Source organism: Teleopsis dalmanni, chromosome 1, assembly GCF_002237135.1.
Source record: "Teleopsis dalmanni isolate 2A chromosome 1, ASM223713v2, whole genome shotgun sequence".
NCBI classification, from domain to species: Eukaryota; Metazoa; Arthropoda; class Insecta; order Diptera; family Diopsidae; genus Teleopsis; species Teleopsis dalmanni.
The window spans coordinates 88671065-88693028 of record NC_051846.1 but is presented as its reverse complement, the minus strand read 5'-3'; the positions used below and the strand labels follow the sequence as shown (position 1 = coordinate 88693028).

Below are 21964 nucleotides of genomic sequence, written 5' to 3'. Positions count from 1 at the left end.
TTGATTTTTTCTTTTGAACTACAAAAAGTCCACATGCATTACTTATGTTACAAATATTTTCATGTTACTTCAAATCCTTATAAGCACTACATTTTAAATAAAAAAAAATATCAATGGATATTGCAAAGCGTCGTAAGAGCGATGACTGTCTGCAACCGTATGCACTGTGTTATCTCTGCGTTGTATTCGTATATCTCGACGTTCAAATGCGTCGCCAACCATAACAACTGCAACTTCATTAATAATCGGTGCATTATATCGGCCCGCGTGCTGCCCAGATGGTACTTTGATGACGATTGTATAGTTGTCGTTTAGCAGTCTGTTTGAAACGGTAGTGAACAACTGGACCAACTGGTTATGATTTTTTAAAAACGGTTCTAAAATACCCACAATTTCTTGCTCCTCCATCTGCTCGATATGGTTGTACTGGCAACGTGCGTTTATTTGCTGCTTATCATCACCCATGAAGTAGATTTGCAGAAATTTGGGATCATTATTGGGCATCAGCATTAAAGAACCAATTTGGTGATACACTTGACTCTGAATCTTAAGCGTTGATTGAAAATTGCGACCAATCTCATTCTGAACGATTTTTGTTGTTCCAAATGATGTCATTTGAAAGCACGAATTGAATTTGCGAATTTTACGAAAAAACAATTTAGATTGAGATGTAGCTCCAGCCAATAGTGCTTTCAATGGTTCTAGCGGCGAATTCAATGGTGGCAATACAACTTTTCCAGATACACAGCAGAAACCGGCCGATTCACCTTTGTATTTGAGTGCATGACAGTGTTTGTTCATAGCACCGATTACAATTCGTGAATGTGACGAATAGTCGATATCCGACTCATATTCAAACGCAAGGCGATGAAATGATGCACGTGTCAATGCGCGATACACTTGCAAACGCTGTTTTTCACGTGTTCTGAATGTGTCGGTGACTCGTTGACGGGCCAGTATTTGTATCAATGCATTAGCTGGAAGGCGTTCGTTGTGTTGCTCTTGACTTTCATTAGCACGTGTGATTGTATCCTGGTTTCTTACATTTTCATTGTTTTCTGCCGATCTATTTACCCGACGGTTCTGGAGTAATTGTGAATTCCGAGTCCGTCGACCAATATTTCCTCCTCGTCCACGAAGACGTGGCATTGTTTTTTGTACGTTATTTATATCTTTATATATATAATTCTTCTTTTTTGTGTGTGTTCAAGTCAATTCAAGGATGGTTTAGATTCATAATTTGGTCCACTGGATAACGTTTTTTTAATTATTATACAGTTTTTTGGTATCCATATACATTTATATTAGACCTTTAAAAGTTATTCATGCTTACTTTGATTTGTTTAAAAAGTTTGAACTCTAAAATGAATCTTTCAGCTATCCTGTTGAATTTTTAAATTCGCTGGAATAACTTAAGATTAAAAATTGGCTATCCTATAATTATACTGCGGAATTTAAGTGCACTTAAGCTATGCAACGGCAATTTTACGATTCATTTTAGAGATTTTAAACTTTTTAAACAAATCAAAGTAAGCATGGATAAATTTAAAATTTTTAATATAAATGTATATGGATACCAAAAAATAAAAAATTAATTAAAAAGACATTACACAGTGGGTCAAATTGTGAATCTAAACCTTCCTTGAATCCACTTGAACATACACAAAAAATTTCATCAAAATCGGTTCAGTCGTTTAGGAGAAGTTCACTGTCAACACACGTACAGAAGAATTATATATATAAGATAAAACATATGATAAGTTGTGCATTGCCAGTACTAAAACAGTACTGGGGACCCTGAGATCATATCATGTCTAGAGGCCTTTTTTTAATATTTTGAATACTTCTTTGTATGTAACTTATTTTTAACATAAAGTGTCACATAAACTCTCTGATTTGACATTTCGTTAATCAAAAAAGTTCCCAAAGGCACTAGGGATCCTGAGATCATATCGTGTCTAGCGGTCTTTTTTAATATTTTGAATACTTCATTGTATGTTACTTATTTTTAGCATAAAATTTCACATAAACTTTATGATCTGACATTTCTTTAATCAAAAAAATTCCCAAAGGCACTAATATACGTTATGCTTTTTCGCTCTTCAAATACAAGCAAAGCATAAAATCAACTCGTATGTAATTAGCATTGCAACCAATACATAAACAAAGATGTAAGATATAATACTCATATTTTCTACATTTCCGTTACTTTTTGATCATATTTCATATATAATTATAGTGCTAAATATTTCTAGGGAAAATATAGAACGTATTGCTTCAAATGAAGTGTCTGATGTGTTTAATAAATCTGAAGAGCAGAAAAATTACCATCCTGAAGATTGTTCGCAGCGTGAAAAATTAAAAAACCAACCATCTAAACAATCAAATTCCCGTTTGAAAAAGTGTTGTCCTATAGGAGAAAGTTTAAGCATTTATGGTGAAAATCAGAACAATAATATGTGTGATTCGTCACGGCTGGAATTTAAACCAAATATTATTAATGTAGTGCTATATGATAATTGTATTGAAGACAATGAAATAGAAATATCCTTGCTATATGAAATTGGAAATCCATGTAATACGTAAGTTGAATAAGATTTTTTAATAAAATAATCTATATATGCATTTTACACCTCATAATTTCTTAGATCAATTGTCTATAATAACCTGGATGACATATTTTATGTTTTACAAGATGGTTCATTACTTATTATGGATGAATACGCAAACACTTCATACACAGTTGAGGAAAAATATTGTTTAGACGTAGACAACAGATCAGGAACTACATATGCTTTTATTTGTATTACTCAAGTAGAGGAGCATTTAAAGAGAGGACAAATAATTACTGTAGCAATCTTAATGCTAATATCAATTCCATGTCTTTTATTTCTGGCTTACTTACATTTGAGCATTAAAGAATTAAGGAGTCTGCATGGGCTTTCGTTAAGTTCAATGTCGTTATGTTTAGCGATTGGATATTTTCTTCATTCGTTGGCTCATATATATAGCATTAAATCATTAAATTTGGGATATATTGTGCAATTCTTTGTACTTTCATACTTCTTTTGGTTCTTCTGTCTTTGTTGCAATGTTCTTATTAATATTTGGTAAGATATTCTGATAAATATATTTATAAATATATTTTGTTGTTGCCATAAATAGTTTTTAATATATGCAATTCCATTTTATTGTAATGTCTCTTTAGGATCAAAATTCCAATGAATAAAGGGAATAGTAAAACATTTGTATACAGCAATTTTATTGTGTTTATATTAATATGTTTTACTGGACCCCTTGTTTTGGTAATATTAACAGCACAGAAAGGATTACCAGGAATGCCTTCATACTTTCTTCAAGGTTTAACAGAATGTAAGTAAAATAAATATGTTTTTTGCTATATTCAATATTATGAAATGGAAGATAAAAACTTATAATTAAACGTATATAAAAGAAAAAACAAATGTAATTTTGATTTTGCAAAAGTTATATATTCTGCTCACCATATATTTTAGATGACAACTGTACTTAAAATCACTAATATTACTAATTCTTTTAGAAATTACATATACTGCAAGGCACAAAATTTTGCTTGTTTCAAATTAATAATTTGCCTTTTGTGGTTCTTAGAACAAACTTCTTGGTACACCACACACAGGAACCTTTCTAGTCTTACCGAACATTAGCAAAATTATGGGTAATGCGGTAGCAGATTTGTGTCTGTTTTGCTTGGTATTAGTTGTCAGATACTAAATGATATATTTAATCAGAATCAGTTTTTTTGTGCCAAACTAATAACATAATAGAACTAATCGTGGTTAATATTAGATTCCTATACAACTAATCTCAGAGTTAATACAAACTATGTCCTTTATAATATCTTTCATTAATAATTATATCAAACAGATTGAAACCGATGAAACTAACATGGGTAAGTTCAAGTTTTCGAATTGCCAATCTGAACAGCCTCCTGTAGGAGGTGGTTCCCAAATTGGAAAATACTGCTCTTTTGATTTTCCTAAGTGTCAGACACCTTAGTTGGTTTTTTAAATTGAAGTGCTACTATAAAATTGATCTCAGATCATACTCGCAAAATCTAGAGATTTCTGAAAAACCTATAGAATGAAATGCCCTTACATGATATTTTAATTTTAAAAAAACTTAAAGAAAAAGTAGTACTGAAAAGTATTACTTGCTATAGAAAGCAATTATTAATTACAAATATTTTTGTTGAAAAAAGTTAAAATTACATTTATATAATTCTTTATTATAAATAAATATGGATGTATATATAATGGGTCCTAACATTGTAAGATATATAATTTGTACAATAATTATAATATAAGAATAAAAGAAATTTCTAGTTCTATTATGTATCTACCTATTTCTGATGTTAGATCCGTTACGTGAGTTTTTCCTCGGTAAGTGCAATAACTGGGTATTTGGAACAACCTTGGTTTTTATTAGGTTGCAATAACTGAATATGTACTGTAGTTGTTTTCTAGATTTCTAATTCAGTAGTTAAAATCAAATTTTTTTTAAATTTATGTTCTATCCACTTAATGAATTATTTTTTCTTAAATTCTAGCCATACGTGAATCACAGAGATATTTCATTCCGCCAGTATCAACTTTATTATTTTTGAGCTTTTTAGTATTGGTTATATCATTTTTTGGTTTTCAAAGGATAAAAAAACGGGAGACAACTGTAAGAGAAAAAAAATTTTATTTTACCATTAACACTGAAATTGATGAAGAAAAATATGAAGAAGTGAAGAAAGAGTAAGTATACACATATATTTTTAACAAATTATAGGGTTATTAATTGTTATTAATTGTATTAATTGTTTTAATGATTATTTGTCACAGCGCAAAATGCATTAGTCTGCTAAATTTAATAATGGTGATAACGTGGATGTTAGAAATTGTCACATTTTATTCACCTGGACCGGAGAATTATTTAATATTATTAGAAATGATAAATGGAATTCAAGGAATTTTAATTTCACTTATCTTCCTAGTAGTGCGCCGTAGAAGAACAATAATATTAAGATGGTGGTACGACCGAGGATCTCATAACTTGGAAAATGTAGAATTATCCGAAAATAGTAAATAGAAATATGTATACTATATAATAGTGCCTCAAATGATGTTCGACTTCTTTAGATAACCGGGTATGCTTGCATTCGAACATTTAACACAATGAACTGCGAATTGCTTGAATATATTCTATCACTTTACATTCGAACAATTATTGCTCTGTTTTTGAAAATGACAAAACTTAATTTATTAACTAACTAAATAAACAATAGCAGATTTGTTATTTGAATAGCTCAAAGACCCATATGATCAAATGTGAGTACATGTTAGGTCTTTGGCAATATTTTTATGATCGAATGCGAGTACATATTAGGTCTGTTCCATGAGCTACTAGTAACTCATGGAACATCCATGTTGAAATTTGAAAATGCTACACACACTTTACTCGTACATTATATTTCAAGTAAAATTTGTGTTGATCTGTTAATCAGCTGTTTTGGTTGTTCCATGAAAATCTATGTAAAGAGCGAAATTTGGCACTTCATTTGTGTTACGCTCTTAGTTTTACTACGATTATCTCGTGGAACAAACCATTTGTTTTCGAATTATGTCTGCAAGCAAATATTTGCATACAAATTTTACCAAAGTCTAGGCAGTGTAGACACGCTAGGTAAATTTTTGAATTCGAGTATACACCCAAACTTGCTTCTATATCGCAACGCTCGTACACTTTGAAGTACTACTATGTATGTATATAATATAAAGGTAATAGCATGTATATTAGAATAAATATCATACCTAATTAGATACGTTTGTAATTAAGTAAAAACAGCATTTTTCTAGTTGTTGATTCTTCAATATTTATTTATTATAAAAATATACTGCATTAAATATTTTTGTACTCTAATTAAGTAATTTAAAAAAGCTGAAATTAAATAACAACTAACTTATTTATCAATACAATCAAATCGACTACGAAAATTTTTTAACGAATATTACTTCTCGAATCGGTTTTATATTCGTTTATCTTTATACTGTAGACTATAAATATTTATAAAACTATTAAAACACAGAAGTGTTAATAAATTAAAACCAAAATTTTAAGATATAAGTTGAATTAATTATAATATAAAAAACGAAGTTTATGAACCATTAAATTTAATATATATGCCAATAAAACAATATTTGATTATGCCAATAAAACAATATTTGATTATGAAACAATCATTTATTTTTATGTTTTAATAATTTAATCAATTGTCTTCTAGATTTCATAAATTGTTGACATTCAAAGTGTTTAATTAATTTTATTTTGGAAAATTTTCAATATTTATTTTTATGTTTTAATAATTTAATCAATTGTCTTCTAGATTTCATAAATTGTTGACATTCAAAGTGTTTAATTAATTTTATTTTGGAAAATTTTCATTTAGTACAGTAAGTAAAATGAATTGGGTTTCAGCAAACCATGATCTGGTAAAGTAATAAAAGTAATCAGCAATTCATATTTGTTTGCTGTTTGTGTAATAGTATGTTCCCATTGCTTCATTAAAGCATTACTTGATTTAAGCCACTAATGAAGTTGCAGTACAAAGAAGTTTCGTACTTTCTAAATTAAGGATAATTACACCAAAAACATTTTTTTCTCAAAAGGAAAATGATCAAAATTTGACATATGAAACTTGTAACAATATGTAAATAAACAAAAATCAAGTGATAAGTTTTCAAAAATATTTTTTTTTTAATAAATAAATATTATAAACAAAATTTTTTGCAGTTTTTTTCGTGTTTCACGATCAATTAATTAATTTCTGCTAATAATACAAAATTAAATATTTCTGCTAACATTTGAAATGTAAACAAACAAAACCTGTTTTAGAATTTTTACAGATCATTCTAACACATAACACAACTTATGCTAATGGAAACGATCAAATCTTAATTTGATTAACATTAACTGATTTACTTGCAGTGAAACATGGTGTAAAGCAACCGCAATATTTAAAAGAAAATGCAACCATGAACACTAAAAAGAATCAACGATTTGACAACCAAAGAAGAAGGGAAATAATAATTGATAGAGTATGTTGTGGTTTATTTTAATTTTATTGAAAAAGATATGCTCATGTTAGTAACATTTTTGTTGTATTTCCATTATTAAAAATAAGTGAAAGCTTTAGGTATTTTTTCTGAATTTTCATATATTAAAATTTAAAAAAAAATTTTAAAATAAAAAATGTATCAAAATAATTTTCTAATATTTGTATGAATATAAAAATGGTGTTAATTTTAATAAAATTTAAACTTTAAATAAGTAAGATTATTATTTTAATATTACATTAAAATTCAAAAAACTCAAGATTCGATAAAAAAATAAATTCCTACAAACGATTGATGTCGACTCTAATATTTTAAAAATATTTTGTATATTTTTATAATATAATAATATCTGGTTGAAATAATCGTTGAAATTTCCAAAGAAGGTTCACAATAGACTGTGTATAACTTTGGTGATATTTTTTTCTACAGTCTCTAATATTGGATCCACAAGAGAGTTTTGTTTGTAATTAAAGCAGTCAAAAATTTTAAACTGATATCTAAAATCAAAAAGCAAAAATGTCGATTAAACAAAAAATTATTGTAATTTGATTGTCAGATTTACCATATGTCCGCACTTTTTAACTACTTTCACAAAATAATTACTTTGCACGTATGATACTCTTCTTCTGTCATTCTCATCTCGCAGTAGTGCATAGAGTCTCGACTATTCTTTTATAGCGAACTCTTTTATGCGATTTACTGCTGATGTCATTCCAAGGGTAATTTGCAGCTTCTAATTCTAATTGTATTGATCTTCTTCATGTTCTTGCTTGTGCGCCGACACGTCGACTTCTGCCTTGAGAATTCCATCGAAGTCCTTGACGGGCGATGTTTTCGTTCGATTTGCGGAGCATATGCCCAATCCAACGCCATTTTCGTTTGCAGATTTCAACAGGCGATAAATAGCTTGTATATATGATATATAACAGTTTCGTTATAACTCTATAAAATATATAAAACTATTTACACAAGTTAGTACTGTACAATGAGATGATTTTGTAGAAATTACGATTCAATTCTGTTTTCAGCTGTCAATATTTCCATACACATTTTCCTGATTTTAACTTATTTTGGTGTCGAAATGACTCTAGTGTGAATACAGTATTAAATATTAGCACAAGTTTTGCTAGACAGAAGATGTTTGAGTAAAGTGTGTGTATAATTTCTTCATTTCAACAGAGATGTTACGCTCCCTTTTTAGTTCTACAATAACCGTAATTTTTTTCTTTTAGAGTTCCAAAAAAATACTTGCAACTTACAAAAGGAAACATATGAAGCAACAACAATTTTCTTAAAATCTTTAGAATTAATTTTCACTCGCAAAAATTTTAAGTCTTAAGTTTAAGTGCAGCCAAATTCAAAAATCACTCTATTGTGAATATTTACAAAATTGTGTGCAAGATTCCAGTCATTTATTAAAATCATATAAGCAGAAATAATAACAAATTGCAATATATCAAAGCAATAACATAAAAAATGCTTACCATTGCTCTTTCATTATTTATTTTGTTTTAAATTATTTAATTTTTAGTGTTTATAATTTTTATATTTCATATTGTGTATACCACAAAAAAAAACAAGCATTTAACATATTTTAAAAGTGATGCCAATTTGTTTCAACCAGACCTAATGTTTTTTTTAACAACTCTAAAAGCAAAAATTACGGCTAATATCAAAAAGCTTACGATTTCACGCTGCTGATTGTCATGCTAATTAGCACCCCTTGTAGCACATTTCAACATATTTTTAAAATAAACATTTAAGTTTGCTTAATCATTATTAAATGACCTACTCTGTCATTGGTACAAAATAAAACGAAAATAGAAGAAATATAAAGCAGTTTACTTCTTCAACAGTTGAATGATTTTCAAGCATATAATAAAGTTTTTAATCGAAATATTTCATTTAATATTAATTATCCTCGAACTAGTCGACTAACGTAATGGTCGAACACTTCTATATAATAATAAAGAACAAAAAACGAAAATTCAACCAAAAGTGGGACACATCTCAAAAACTTTTGTTTTTGCATTTTTAATGATACATGTTACAAAAACAGTATCGGTTATTATTATTCGTAAAGTATTCTTTGGTTACTAGCCATGTCAAATGTATAATTTTAATTAAATTTCGATATTCATTTGTAATGATATTTAAAACATATTTTTTGTTTTACATCTTTAAAATAAACATAATAAAAAAAAACCCAAAATAGTTAAATTCTTTTATTATGCTACTCTACAATTTGACGTTTTTAACAATTTCGAATAAAATTCGAATATGATATTCGACAACAGACAAGTTAAGAAGCTCCTCTTCTGCAGTTTAGTATTACTTTTTTTGATATTAAGTTATTTGATTCTATTTTTACAAAGTATTATAGTATATCAAAGGACAAAAAATAAAGTTAAAATTAATAATTATACACATGCGGCATGATTTAAGAATATATATACATCATACTAAAATTACATGATGTACTTGATTTTAAAATGTTTGTGAGTTTCACTTCAAATGTTATGTTGAAAAATACCTATACGCCCGTTCAGTCTTTTCGTGACTATGATATATACAAAATTGGATCGATTTTGTGAATATAAAAAATAAAGTAAAATGGGGTATCGGATTAATAACAATAAATAAAATTCAGTAATATGTAAGAAAACAAAACATTTCTTGGTATTTGTCCATAAAAAAACAAAAATTACAATTTAGTTGAAGAAAAGTTTTACAAATTGGATAATATATATGCACAATCATGACAATCCAAAATAAGTAAAATTTTCTAACTCCTAATATGATGATGCCAAAACAAGGTGATGATGTTAGTAATATCATTGTTCCATCTAGTGAAATTATTAGTGGTAAACCATCAAATATAAAATGTAAAAATGTAGTTAAAAGAGAAATTGATGCTCCTTTAACACATAGAAAATCTGAAAGAAGAAAGTTTGCCCGCGATATATTCCTTGTGTTTGAAGAACAGCCAAGTAGTAGGCGTGTCAAGGGCAGTAACAAAAAACAAGGACGACAAAAATCCAAATTTGGCCATTTAAATGTAGAAGATCCTAATAAAGCGAAGTGTTTGTTGCGCGATATAAAGAATGAACCAAAGTCTTATACAAGTGAGCCTTCTCAAAATAGTGTTAGAAAATCTTTAAAAGACTCTGAACCAATAGAACAACAAGTATCAATACCACAGAGTAACACCGAAATTGTTAAAGATAATCAAAATAATCAACCGGCAAAGGTTAATCCTATTTTTTTATGGGTGAAACAAGATGATACTCGAATAGTTGAAGTCCGCTGTGAAGATTATGATAAACGCAACAGAATACGCATAACAAAAACAACAAATGGATGGAAAGCCATTCCTCGAACAGACCCTGCTTCTTCTAGGATTGTCAAATTTATTCAAGCACCTCTTTTAAAGATCAAACGTGAATTTGATAATCAAGAAATTGAAGGAAATACTAAATTAGATGACAAACAAAATGTTGATATTGGATTATATGAATCAAATGATAGACAGCTGGACTGTCATGCTGAAATTCAGGACAAATCCGTACAACATAAAAGCAAAAAAGCCAAAAAGAAGAAAAAAAATAAAAAGTTGGAAAATAAAAAGAAAAGAGAGAAATGTAAATTCAATAAACCGCTTAAATTAAGTATTGATGAAGAAATTGAACAAGAGCAAGAAAAATTAGAAGAAACCGAATCGTATCAACATTGTTTAACACCGCAAAATTGTTCATCAACGAAAGAAGTCTTAAGGAAAAATAACGAAGTTGTTAAAACATATCAAGAAGATTTACCAAAATTACAATTGTGTCCTAAGACAGGACTATTTTTGCCTCATAATTCCGATAATGTTGAAGACAGTAATAGCTCCAGCACGAATGTGCTCGTTGACTTTATAAATAGTGAAATAGATTGTAATAAAAATAATGAAACGAATATTGCAGAAAATTTGGACGCAGAAACAAAAAATTTGAAAGATTTGCTTGACGATGATGATCTGTTACAACATTGTGGAGATAATGGTAATAGTGATGCTGATTTAATTGATTCATTGGTCAAACGGAGTTGCGAAAATAATTTGATTCAAGAAAATGATGTAATTAGAGAAGCATCAACTGCTAATACCTATATCGGTGAACCACAAGATAATGAGACTGTAGTCGTTGAAACAATGCCACAAATAATAGAAACTGTTACCGACCCGCCAAAATGTTTGTCGTTCAATGAAGCTGGGGAAATTGAAGGTTTAAATGGAGAATTATTCCAATCTAGTAACTACATAGAGACATTTGAAAAAGATGACATCAGAGACATACAAATAGATGCATTGCAATCTGAAAATACCGACATTGGACTTCATTCTCCATTATCTCAGAATAAATCAGAAAGTAACGCTTTATTTGAAAATACACCAAAGGATTTAAGCTATAAAAAGCGTGAAGAAGTATGCCCACCCTCCGAATCTAGAAGTCAGTGTGTTGTGACGTCTAGCTCCGATGTTGTTAAGTCACCTAATCGTGATGATATTCCTGCTATTGAGACGACATCAGACACTATTAAAAACATGATTTTGGAACAATTTATAAAGTTGAATTCATTTAATACAGGTAAACAACAGTCCGAACCAATAGATTTAGGGAAACAGCAACAGTCACCTAATGAAAGCAGTGCGAAGAGCTGTCCTGCATCTTCCAATTATATAGAAACAGTAGTTTTAGATGAAACCGATGATGAACCGGTAAAAAAGCGACTAAGAAATTCGGTAAAAAATAATGGTAATATAAAAGAAAATATGTCAAGTATTGACAAAGATCCAGATCCACTTACGCAGCTACAGTTATTAATTAGAAATACTCAGTGGAAAGTACCGGATCCTATATTAGTACCTAAAGATCGTTTGGGTGCAGTTTTAGCATCACCTGCGCGAGAAATACCACTTTTAATAACAACACGCCCTGAATTAAGGCTACCTGAAGCTTTTGCTTATCCGGAAATAATACAAAATCCAAACATTTTAGTTATTTCAATGGCTCAATTGGAAGCAATCTTAAAGAATGAAAATCATATAGAGAAACCACAATTACAAACGAATTTAAACGAATTTACTCCTGACAATACTAAAAAATTAAATGTACAACAGCAGGAACCTAACATTCTTCAAAAGGAACCAAAAACTTTACAACCAAAAGAATTAAGTACAAAGTGTTCTCTTGCTGACTCAGGCTTAGCCACCGATATAAACGCTGCCACATTGGCTGTTTTAAATCAAATGTTTTGGATACCATATTTTAATCAAATATCACATGAATTTTTGAAATCAGTAAAAGAACCAATTGGAGTGCAAAATAAGTTCAATAATCTTTTACCACTCCTTCACCAACAGCTAGGAATGCAACACTTGGATGAATTGTATAAAAGTTTTGTTAATCAAATATCTGGCTTAAAGCAAATGAATACAGAGGCGTCAACTCAAAACTTCGGTAACTGCATTGGAGGTTTTAAAAATCCAATGGAGTTAGCGATTTTTCAAAAAATCGTACAGCATCAAATGCATAATATCCTAAATACAAGTGTAGATCCATTAGTTCAAGAAAAATCCCAAAAAGATATGCCCAAACAGCAACATGCTTCCAGTGAACATAGTTCGAATGCAGCTCATAATAACATATTAGACGCGAAACGGTGTAAAAAATCCATAATTGAAAATAATCCACTGCCTTCGTTTCATCTTTCAGACCGCAATGGTAACGTTACCATAACTCCTACTTATAAAACTAGTTGCGAAAATACGAATGCTGTTGCAGATAGTTCGATATCACACAATGTGAACTCAAATAAAAACGATACAAATAATAAGCCAAGATTGACATGCAAATCTTTATCGAATCTGTTAGAGCCTGAAAATGTGTCTTCTATTATTTCTTTAGCAAACTATGGTGAATCGGTTAACAAATCGACAGAAAAATCTAAAGACGCTCATGCAGAGGGTACATTTAGAAGTGCAAAAACGAATGCGAACTATCTTAATATTAATTCAAATGAACTGTCTAAACAAAGAAAACGAAATTTCAACATCATGGATGCGGTTACATCAGAAGTGAACGGAAGGAACTCTGACACTGTAAATACAGATACCAATCCAGCTTTATGGCATCCGTTATTTGGAAGGTATTAGTTTTAAATTACCAAATGATTCATATTAATATTTTTTGAATCAATTTTTTATTATATTAAATACTTTGCATCGGAATATTTAACAATAATGTTTATTGCCCTTTAACCTGAACTTTTTTATTTTAACTTTATTTCATGTAAACTTTTCTGCTGTTTAATTGTTTAAATCTTTTGCTTTGTTAAATTAATAAAAGAAACCAATAATTTTTCTAAACTATTTGCAGTAATGCAAAAACCGGATACAGTAGCCCGTGGCAATGGACGACAGTAACAGCAACTGGTGAATGACAACAGAGGGCTCTAAAGGGGCCCGGTACATATCCTAATGGCGTAAATGATAACGTTAATTTTATTGAAAAAATAAATAATACTTATAAAAGCAGTGCTAACAACACAAATGTTGGTAGTAATAAACCCTGCTTTAATTCATCACAGACATCTATACCATCAGTAGAGGGTAATTGTCAAACCAGCCAAATTAGAGAGAACTACATTTCACAACAATTTAAGGAACCAGAGAGATATATGGACCATAACTTTTGGCAACAAAAACAACTACAGGCGAATCACTGGTCGCTTAGTAATAATAATAACCGAAATTATTCGAACAATTATACTCAATTTCCATATGTGAATAACATACATACAAACCAAAGTCCATCTTCAATGTATATGCAGTTAAATCCATATAGAATGGCTTACAATCCTGATAAAAATGGCCTACATATGAATCATTATTTTGATAAGCATAATGTGCGCTTCGGAGATTATGATTGCACTTTGCGTTAATTCATATTACTAATCCTTATATCATTTATCTTTTGAGAAAGATGGCATACATTCAAATAGCACGTAATCATTGTATTTTGCATAATAATATATACACAAATATTTAATATTTTGTTAGACATATAAATGTTCATTATATATTTATATGAATTTAATTAGAAAATTTGTTAAAGAAGTAGTTTGTTATAAAATATTGTTAGTAAATGCTTTGATTTGATTTTAAATTAAAGAGGATCGTGCGATTTGAACTATTTTGAAAAAATACAAAAATCGGATATCGGCCAGAAAATAATAAAAACAAATAAGTCCCATTAAACATTTATTAAAGTGAACAACTTATCATTTTTGGAGAGAATATGATATTTAAACGTTTAATTTTAATTAAGTTGTATGAAATTTACAGTTGACTCTGGCTTGAATCTGAATATTCACCTCATTTCATATTAGAAGTCGGAAGAAGAAAGCATGATTTTATTTATTTAAATATTTTTATAAAGCATATTTACATGTAGTTATATATAATTTATTTTATGTTTTATAACTTTATGCGAATTAAAGCAATCTCCTTTTTTCTGTTATTTGTTGGATAGAAGATCGTTGTAAAAAAATAGAAGAATTTGTTACCCATTAATTAATTTGAATATATTTTATTGTTATTTAAACTTTAAATTCCTATGTTGAATATAAAGCATGCTTATACAAATTCTATTTACGCAGTAAAATATTATGTTTAACCAAAATTTAAATTCGTTCAATCATTTTAAATTTCGCACAATCGACTAAAGCTAAAGCATTCCTTCTGAGACCTTTTGAGAATTTGTGCCAGATTATTATGCCAAATATGCTTTAAGTGAATGTTTAGATACAGTTTATATAAATGAAGCCTCATTCGAATGTATATAGAATTTGTTTTAGTTATGTAATAAAAATATGCTGATTTAGTTTATATAAAACACTTATTTAAAACTAACGTGATCCCTTAAAAATGTTTTGAATTCATTCCATATATGCAAATATAAAATGTTTGTATTTTTAAATATCTATAAACAAATGTGTTAATTATGTGCAATTTTTGTTTTCTTAGTTTTTGTTTTTTTATAAATAATATAAACCATTAAATGTCTTTTATTTTATAATAAAAATTATAAATGCAACAAAATATGCTGTTTACATACTTTTTTCATAATTTTATAACACCAATTAGGATAGAAGATTCACTTTGTTGTAGATAGTGGATTTACTTAGCGAAGTGACTTGGTAACAAAATAATACTGGAAAGTAGTTAACCTATTTAACTTACTTAACCTATTCAGTCTCTACACAATAGCCAATTTTTTTAAGTCTAGATTGTAAGCTTCACTTATACAAGAGTGCTATGAAACGAATTTGGCCATATGGCCTCCAAAATTTTGATAACCACTATCGAACATTGCAATCTTGCAAAGAGCTCAGTTGAAAATATTAATAGCTATAAAACCGACAATGTGCCATATCAGAAACATCGACACTCAAAAAGATCTAGAGAGATAGCAATGGTAAAATCTGAATTAAAAAAATTAAAACAAAATACGTTGAAAAGTCAGAAAACTGCTATTACGATAGAACATTGTCAGACCGACCAATTATAAATCAGTGGCTAAATTAAAAACCATAAATCATATTCATTATTAGCGCTGAACTGTTTGAGTAAGACCCATGGTATATGAATTTGTAATATGTATGTAACTTATTGTTAGTCTTTAATTAAAAGAGAAGTATTGAAAGATAAAGAAGAGCGCCGCAAAAAATATTAACAAATAAATAGCTCGATGCCGCAATTCTTTAATTGACTGCACATAGCAGAGAGAGTAAGCATATGGTATCCAGAATTTTTGGTTTGTTGGTGGTGGATATCCTGAATTCACCGGTGGAAATAGGCATTTTCACGGAAATCTGTTTAGCGAGGAAATAATAAGGATAGCTGCAGATACTTATTTTAGTTAGTGGCGACAATTGAGCAGTTACTTATCTTTATATTTTACGACTTTGACACCCTCTGGGGGTGAACATTGAAGAGGACCAATGAAATAGCATTGCCCTGTGGACGATTGATTTTAATTTATTTGCTTTGATTTATGTCGTGTTCATTTTTTAATATTGCAGAAATATATACATATGTATATTTTTATCCATATGTGTATATGTCAGCATTACTGAGTTTTATGTACAGAAAAAGTAATTCACACTGCCATAATTAAAATGAGCAAATTTTAGAATAAAGAGTAAGTTTTTTTAACATACCCTTAAGATTTAGTGCAAACAGAGAATAATAAATTTTTCATTCCAGCACTCTGATATATTACAAATATTTTTTAATTTTTCAAATTAAATGAATAAATACCGATGAAGTGGAGAAATAAATATGTTAATACACAAATGTAGCTAATCTTTTGCTACAAAACTACGTTACTAGAACATTAATTACAAAATTAAGGTTTTCGAAGGCAAATATATAATTTGGGTCTTTTACTTTTATTTACAGATTTTAATCGAAACCATTAAATGTAGTATATAATAAAGAGTAGAACTATAGTTGAATGCAATTTATTTGAATTATTTCGAATGCAATATATGTAAATGCAACATTATTTTTTAAGAGACAACATTTTTAATGTTTGTTATTTACAACTAATTACTTAAGATCGGATTGTACTGTATTTTCTATATTTGAAATATATATTGCATATGAAGTTAATACAACGGTTTTGTCGTATCCTATAGAACATGATAGTATATATATAAACAAACAAATACTTTTAAAGTACAGATATACATATAATACACAAAATTGAAATTATTTTCAACATGAAATAAAAGAATTCAAATACACTTAATTACATGTATATTTTATTAATAAGCATTCAATATATAAATTCATAATAAAATAATTTATAAAATATATGTTCAACATTTTATTTAATTGCTTTAATGTTATATTTATACAAATATTATGTGTGTATACATAAAAAATTTGGTTAAAATGTAAAAAATAAAGAAGATATACTTTTAAAAACCAAAACTGCTCTTTGCGAATGTTAAGATTATAAATTTTTTAATAATTATCTTTGTGCTTTATATTTTTCAGTCAAACTGACGATAAGCTTCTTGTAACTTGGAGACAACAGTAGAATAAAATTTAATTTGTTCTTCTATGAACGATTTTAATGTCTGTTTGAGGTGAGTATCTCTTTCTTGCTTAAAATGTGTCATTTCTGCCATAACAGCGTAAGATATTACATCAGTTCGGCGGTTCACATCAGCCATCTGCGAATTACTCATTTTCTGGTCGGCTGCTAAACGTTCACATTCTTTTCGTTTCTGCACCGCTTCCTTATGTGTTGATAAAATGTCAGGAAAGCAGTTTAAAACTCCTCTAAATATAACAAATATTTTATTTATATTTCTATTTGAAGAAAAAAATGTTAACCTGTAGATATGTAAGCGATCCGAAAATGGTATCCAATCTAATTTCGGCTGATCACTAAAAATTTGTCCGACCCCAATAAATATTCCTCCTATTCGTCCCACACTTTCTGATAATGCAACGCCTGATTTGGTTGGTGATCGTCTTTCATCTATGCTCAATGCCTTAGCCATATCTGATAACCCATCTCCAATTCGTTGAAATTCCTTTTTACTTTGGATTTGGTAGCGTTTTGCATTGTCTATAAAAATAAGGTTTACACTTTTATACGACATATAATAACTAATCATTTACCACCGCAAATGCCAAGCAAATTTTTGACAGAAGAGTCCATTGCATGAATAAATTGTGAACAGCTATCCATTTGGGCGTCGACATGAGACTGTAGAAGTTGCTTTTCTGGTGGTGATATTGCCCAACAATATGTCACACCTACATAAGGGTCTTTTTCGGCCTTCCTCTTGCCTGATTTCCAGATTTTATCATCAGTACAAGTTAAAAAATGATACCAAACTTCACATTTCGAAAGAACAGGATGACGACACACCCAATCTACGAATTCTTGCAGTTGAACACGCCGATGCTCAACAAATTGTTCCTCATATCTCCCTGATATTTGTTTATCTGGTAACGGAGGAATAGGAATAAGACAGAACTTTTCCACAAGACGTTCATGAAACCAATCAAAATGTTTGTATCTACGAGACACCTGATGTAAAAAGTAATTTTAAAAATTATTTTGTGCACACAATTATAAATATTTCCCTAAATATTTTAAGGATATAATTTAAATAAATAAAAGTTTCATATTTCAGATCCAAAACTTTATTCCTCTTTAACACTTATTCTACTTACCGATATATTATTAAAACTTGGCGTTAGTTGGTAAGCTATAAACTTTTTTATTCCCTTAAATTTTGATTCTTTTTTTGGACTTGCCACAATAACACTATAAGATTGGTTATTTGCTTGCCAGTGATAAAAATTGTCTATTTGCACTATGTATACGATTTCACTTTCCGGTAATTTATCTTTATTGCCAAGCCCTAATATATATGAGTCTGAACTCTTACTAAACATGCTCGATTTTTTAAGTGTTGTAGTATTATTCGTTGCAGCGGTTGATGCTAGCGAAATGCTATCATCTGCTGGTGCAGCAGGTAAGTTTTTATTATCATAACTGCTATTGGAATGTGCCATATTTGATGAGTAACTTTTAGTTGCGTGTCCACCTGGTCCAATTTCCGAATATGTATCGTTGTCATCGTCCCAATCATCTTCCCAATCGTCACCATCGTTGAAGTCATCAGCTGTGTGATCGTACCTGTTGACTGAAGGCTGTGCATCCGAGTTGGTAAGTGATTGGTTTTGTTTTTGTACATCCGCTGCAGACATAACTTCAACATAAGCAGCAGGGAAAAGTCCAATTTCACCTCGATTATTTTTACCCTCCCACCATCCTTCCCCCACGTCTGTACTTGTAACAGCCAAGACCTCACCGACAGTTATAGAAATTTCCGACGAACCGGGTTCCCCAGAGAAATCGTACAAGGCTCGCACATAAGAAGTCATTTAAAATATTAACAACTTAATATTTAAAGAAAATACTAAATAAACGAACAAAAATAAATAGAAAAATCCACAATGTTATTTTTCTCTGATGACAAACTTAAAAGGTGTAGTTATCCAAAGAAAATTATTATCTTATCTGATTCAGTGTTGTAATGTAAGTTTTTCTCTAACTGATGTAGAAAACCCTAGTGGGACAATTTAAAATTCAACTCTGCTAACACTCGCCGTGTAATACTCAAACAGATTATTATTATTATAGTTTGTGGTCACTGTCACAAGCTGAGAGAAAATTGTATTTTTTAGTAATTGCAGAATTATAAATGAATAAGAAGTTGAAATTTAATGTAGGTAATACATCTAATAAGCAAATATGTGTTTTTATATTAACATATTATAATGCTATGTTTAGACAGACCTTAATTTCGTGAAAATCTTAATTTCATCTTCGTTTCAGTGAAATTAAGTTGTTTTTTCCATACAAAATTAAGTTTTGAGGTTAGAACAAAATTAAGAAAATGGCCTTAATTTCGTTGAAATGAAGGCTGAAATGAAGGTACATTTCAAATGCAACTATGCGTAAGATAAATTTCAAGCAAAAGATGACAATTGCCTTTAATAAAACCGGAAAAATATTTTGAAAGCAGTGTAAATTTTCAAATTTGAATATAGAGCAAAAACGGTAACTGTAATTAATTTAAAATAGAATGAAAAATAAAAATTTACATACTTGAAATTTGCTAAAGCTAATAAAACTACTGAATGCCATCCTTTATAGTTATAAAAAACATATGAGTTCCTTAATTTGTGACAGTATGAGCATTTTCGAAATTAACTTAATTTCATTTTTACGAAATTAATGCCTTGTTCAGAGAGCCAAATGAAACTAATACTACGTTTCCACTACGTACTTAGTAAGTCATATAGTAACATTGAGCTTTTTGCGTTTACATTATCATGAGTTACTTAAGGAATAGGAAAGAGCTTTTATGAGTCAAAAAGTTCTAGTTTTAAAGCTTTTCTGTGTTTACATTTTAATTGTAAACAGATGATATTAAATGTTGTATTCCTAGAAGAAAATAAATCAGCAGGAAAGAAAACGCAGCAAATATAAAAGCGGCAGTTTCTGCATATACAAAAAAACAAAAAATTACAAATTATTCAAAATCAAAACATCTTTATTGATAACTAGAAACCAAAGAAAGTGCTGGACTTCTGGTAAATACAGGCAGTAAATATTAATTATTATTAATTTTACTGAGTTGCTATTTTAGATAAAAATGAAATCCGTATGTCGGTTCTGAGAAGACAACAGAGGGCTTCAAAATAAGTTTGAACACTAAACAACCACAATCCAATAGAAAAGAAATAAGGCGGTGTTTGAAACAAATTTTCAGTAAGTTTTATTTTAACTAATAGTTAATAATAACACTAATAACTTATAAACTAAAAATAAAAACAACAAAAAATATATACTTATATATTTTTCATATAATCAGATTTTATATAATTATAAAATTTATAAAAAATTTATTTATATTATTACATTTATAATTTTAATAATTTATAATATATTAAAAATAAAAATACACAAATATAGTCGGTTATCATTGATTTTTCTTTTCTTTGTAGGTGTGTTCTTTTTTGGACTTCAAAGATGTTGACGATAATGTTGACGACGCTGACAGTAACAGTGAGGATGACTATCAGAAATTAATTCGAAGGTGTTGTCAATAGGCAAGTTCTCCAAAATTCTATACACGTTATTGACAAACTTCCACGATGACGGGGGCTCCGTTGAAAATCACAATACATTGCTGATTCTTTCTGTTTCAAAATAAAAAAGAAAAGTTAACATAACATTAACTTTTAAATAAAACATCAAATATTAATCGTAAAAGATTATGTGGTTTTAAATACAAAAAAATAATGATATGATAAAAATTTCACTTATTGAACACTTACCTAAAATGTTGGGTGAAGTGCACTTTTGTTTGCACTTCGGACGCGGTTACTAAAAACCTGTTTCACCTTTTTCATCAAAGAAGATTTTCCTCCCATAGTTTTATGGTTCCACACGCATTACGAGTAATATTTTTTCGTTTTACATTAAACACAATTTCAAATTTATAAATCAAACTTGTGAGATCTCAATTATTGCTTTCCTGATGTTATCCTGAAATAAATAATTTTACTTGCATACAACATTCTTTCATTCTTGCATACAAAAATTCAAGCGCGAATGCGATCCATTTCATCACATTCTGTTTGAATACGTCTCAACGACGTTCGAACGCATTCCAAATATGTTCTAAATATAAAGGAATACATTAAATATACCCTAAATGAAAGCTCTTCATGGCATTTTGACAGTTTGAAAAAGCTGTCTTTGACATATTTACAAAAAAAGGTAAACAAATGTTTGGTGGTTGCATTTCCTTGAAAACGATGCACTTCTTTTTAGAACTTTTACTTCCCAAAAAGTAATTAATCGAAGTTAAAAATATGTTTTAAGTTTATACTGTAAGGTTTGAAGGCATATTTAACCTTCATGCAAAATATTTTTGGCACAGGCCAAAAATCAAATCAACATGCAAGTTGAAAAATCAGCTGTTTGAAATGAGAACAAATGAAATACAACGAATGTAAACACTTTCAAATAGCTCATTCAAAATGAGCCATTTTCGGCCAGTGTAAACGCCATATTAGTTCTTTACATACATATTTATTTTAAATTGTATATATATACAATTACGTTTATATATAAAATTTATAAAACCTTTAGTTTTTATTTAAAAATTTTGTAAAT

General features: G+C 29.1%; 3 protein-coding genes and 1 long non-coding RNA gene across 4 annotated transcripts in view; 2 read left to right on the top strand and 2 right to left on the bottom strand.

Annotated features, from left to right (window-relative positions):
* Positions 1-6085, top strand: part of LOC119686899 (probable G-protein coupled receptor Mth-like 14) — a 32930-nt gene extending 26845 nt beyond the window's left edge. Inside the window, exons 3-7 of the mRNA XM_038101123.1 lie at positions 2240-2582; positions 2649-3110; positions 3209-3372; positions 4589-4781; positions 4869-6085. Coding sequence (XP_037957051.1) covers positions 2240-2582; positions 2649-3110; positions 3209-3372; positions 4589-4781; positions 4869-5115 — 1409 coding nt within the window. The 3' untranslated portion in view covers positions 5116-6085. The remainder of the gene's footprint in view (positions 1-2239; positions 2583-2648; positions 3111-3208; positions 3373-4588; positions 4782-4868) is intronic.
* A 3521-nt stretch (positions 6086-9606) lies between these two features.
* Positions 9607-13651, top strand: LOC119670069. Its single transcript, XM_038080177.1, has 2 exons — positions 9607-13328; positions 13559-13651. Exons 1-2 carry the CDS (start codon positions 9937-9939, stop codon positions 13620-13622), a joined length of 3456 nt encoding a protein of 1151 aa, XP_037936105.1. The 5' UTR covers positions 9607-9936; the 3' UTR covers positions 13623-13651.
* Positions 13652-16993: 3342 nt separating this feature from the next.
* Positions 16994-19306, bottom strand: LOC119670059 (sorting nexin-33). The gene is made up of 4 exons (XM_038080165.1): positions 18442-19306; positions 17881-18295; positions 17590-17827; positions 16994-17535 (listed from the first exon to the last, which is right to left on the bottom strand). Exons 1-4 carry the CDS (start codon positions 19156-19158, stop codon positions 17244-17246), a joined length of 1662 nt encoding a protein of 553 aa, XP_037936093.1. The 5' UTR covers positions 19159-19306; the 3' UTR covers positions 16994-17243.
* A 1496-nt stretch (positions 19307-20802) lies between these two features.
* Positions 20803-21280, bottom strand: LOC119668196. Its single transcript, XR_005251467.1, has 2 exons — positions 21121-21280; positions 20803-20982 (listed from the first exon to the last, which is right to left on the bottom strand). It is a non-coding gene; the product is annotated as an uncharacterized LOC119668196 (long non-coding RNA).
* Between the last annotated feature and the right edge of the window lie 684 nt (positions 21281-21964).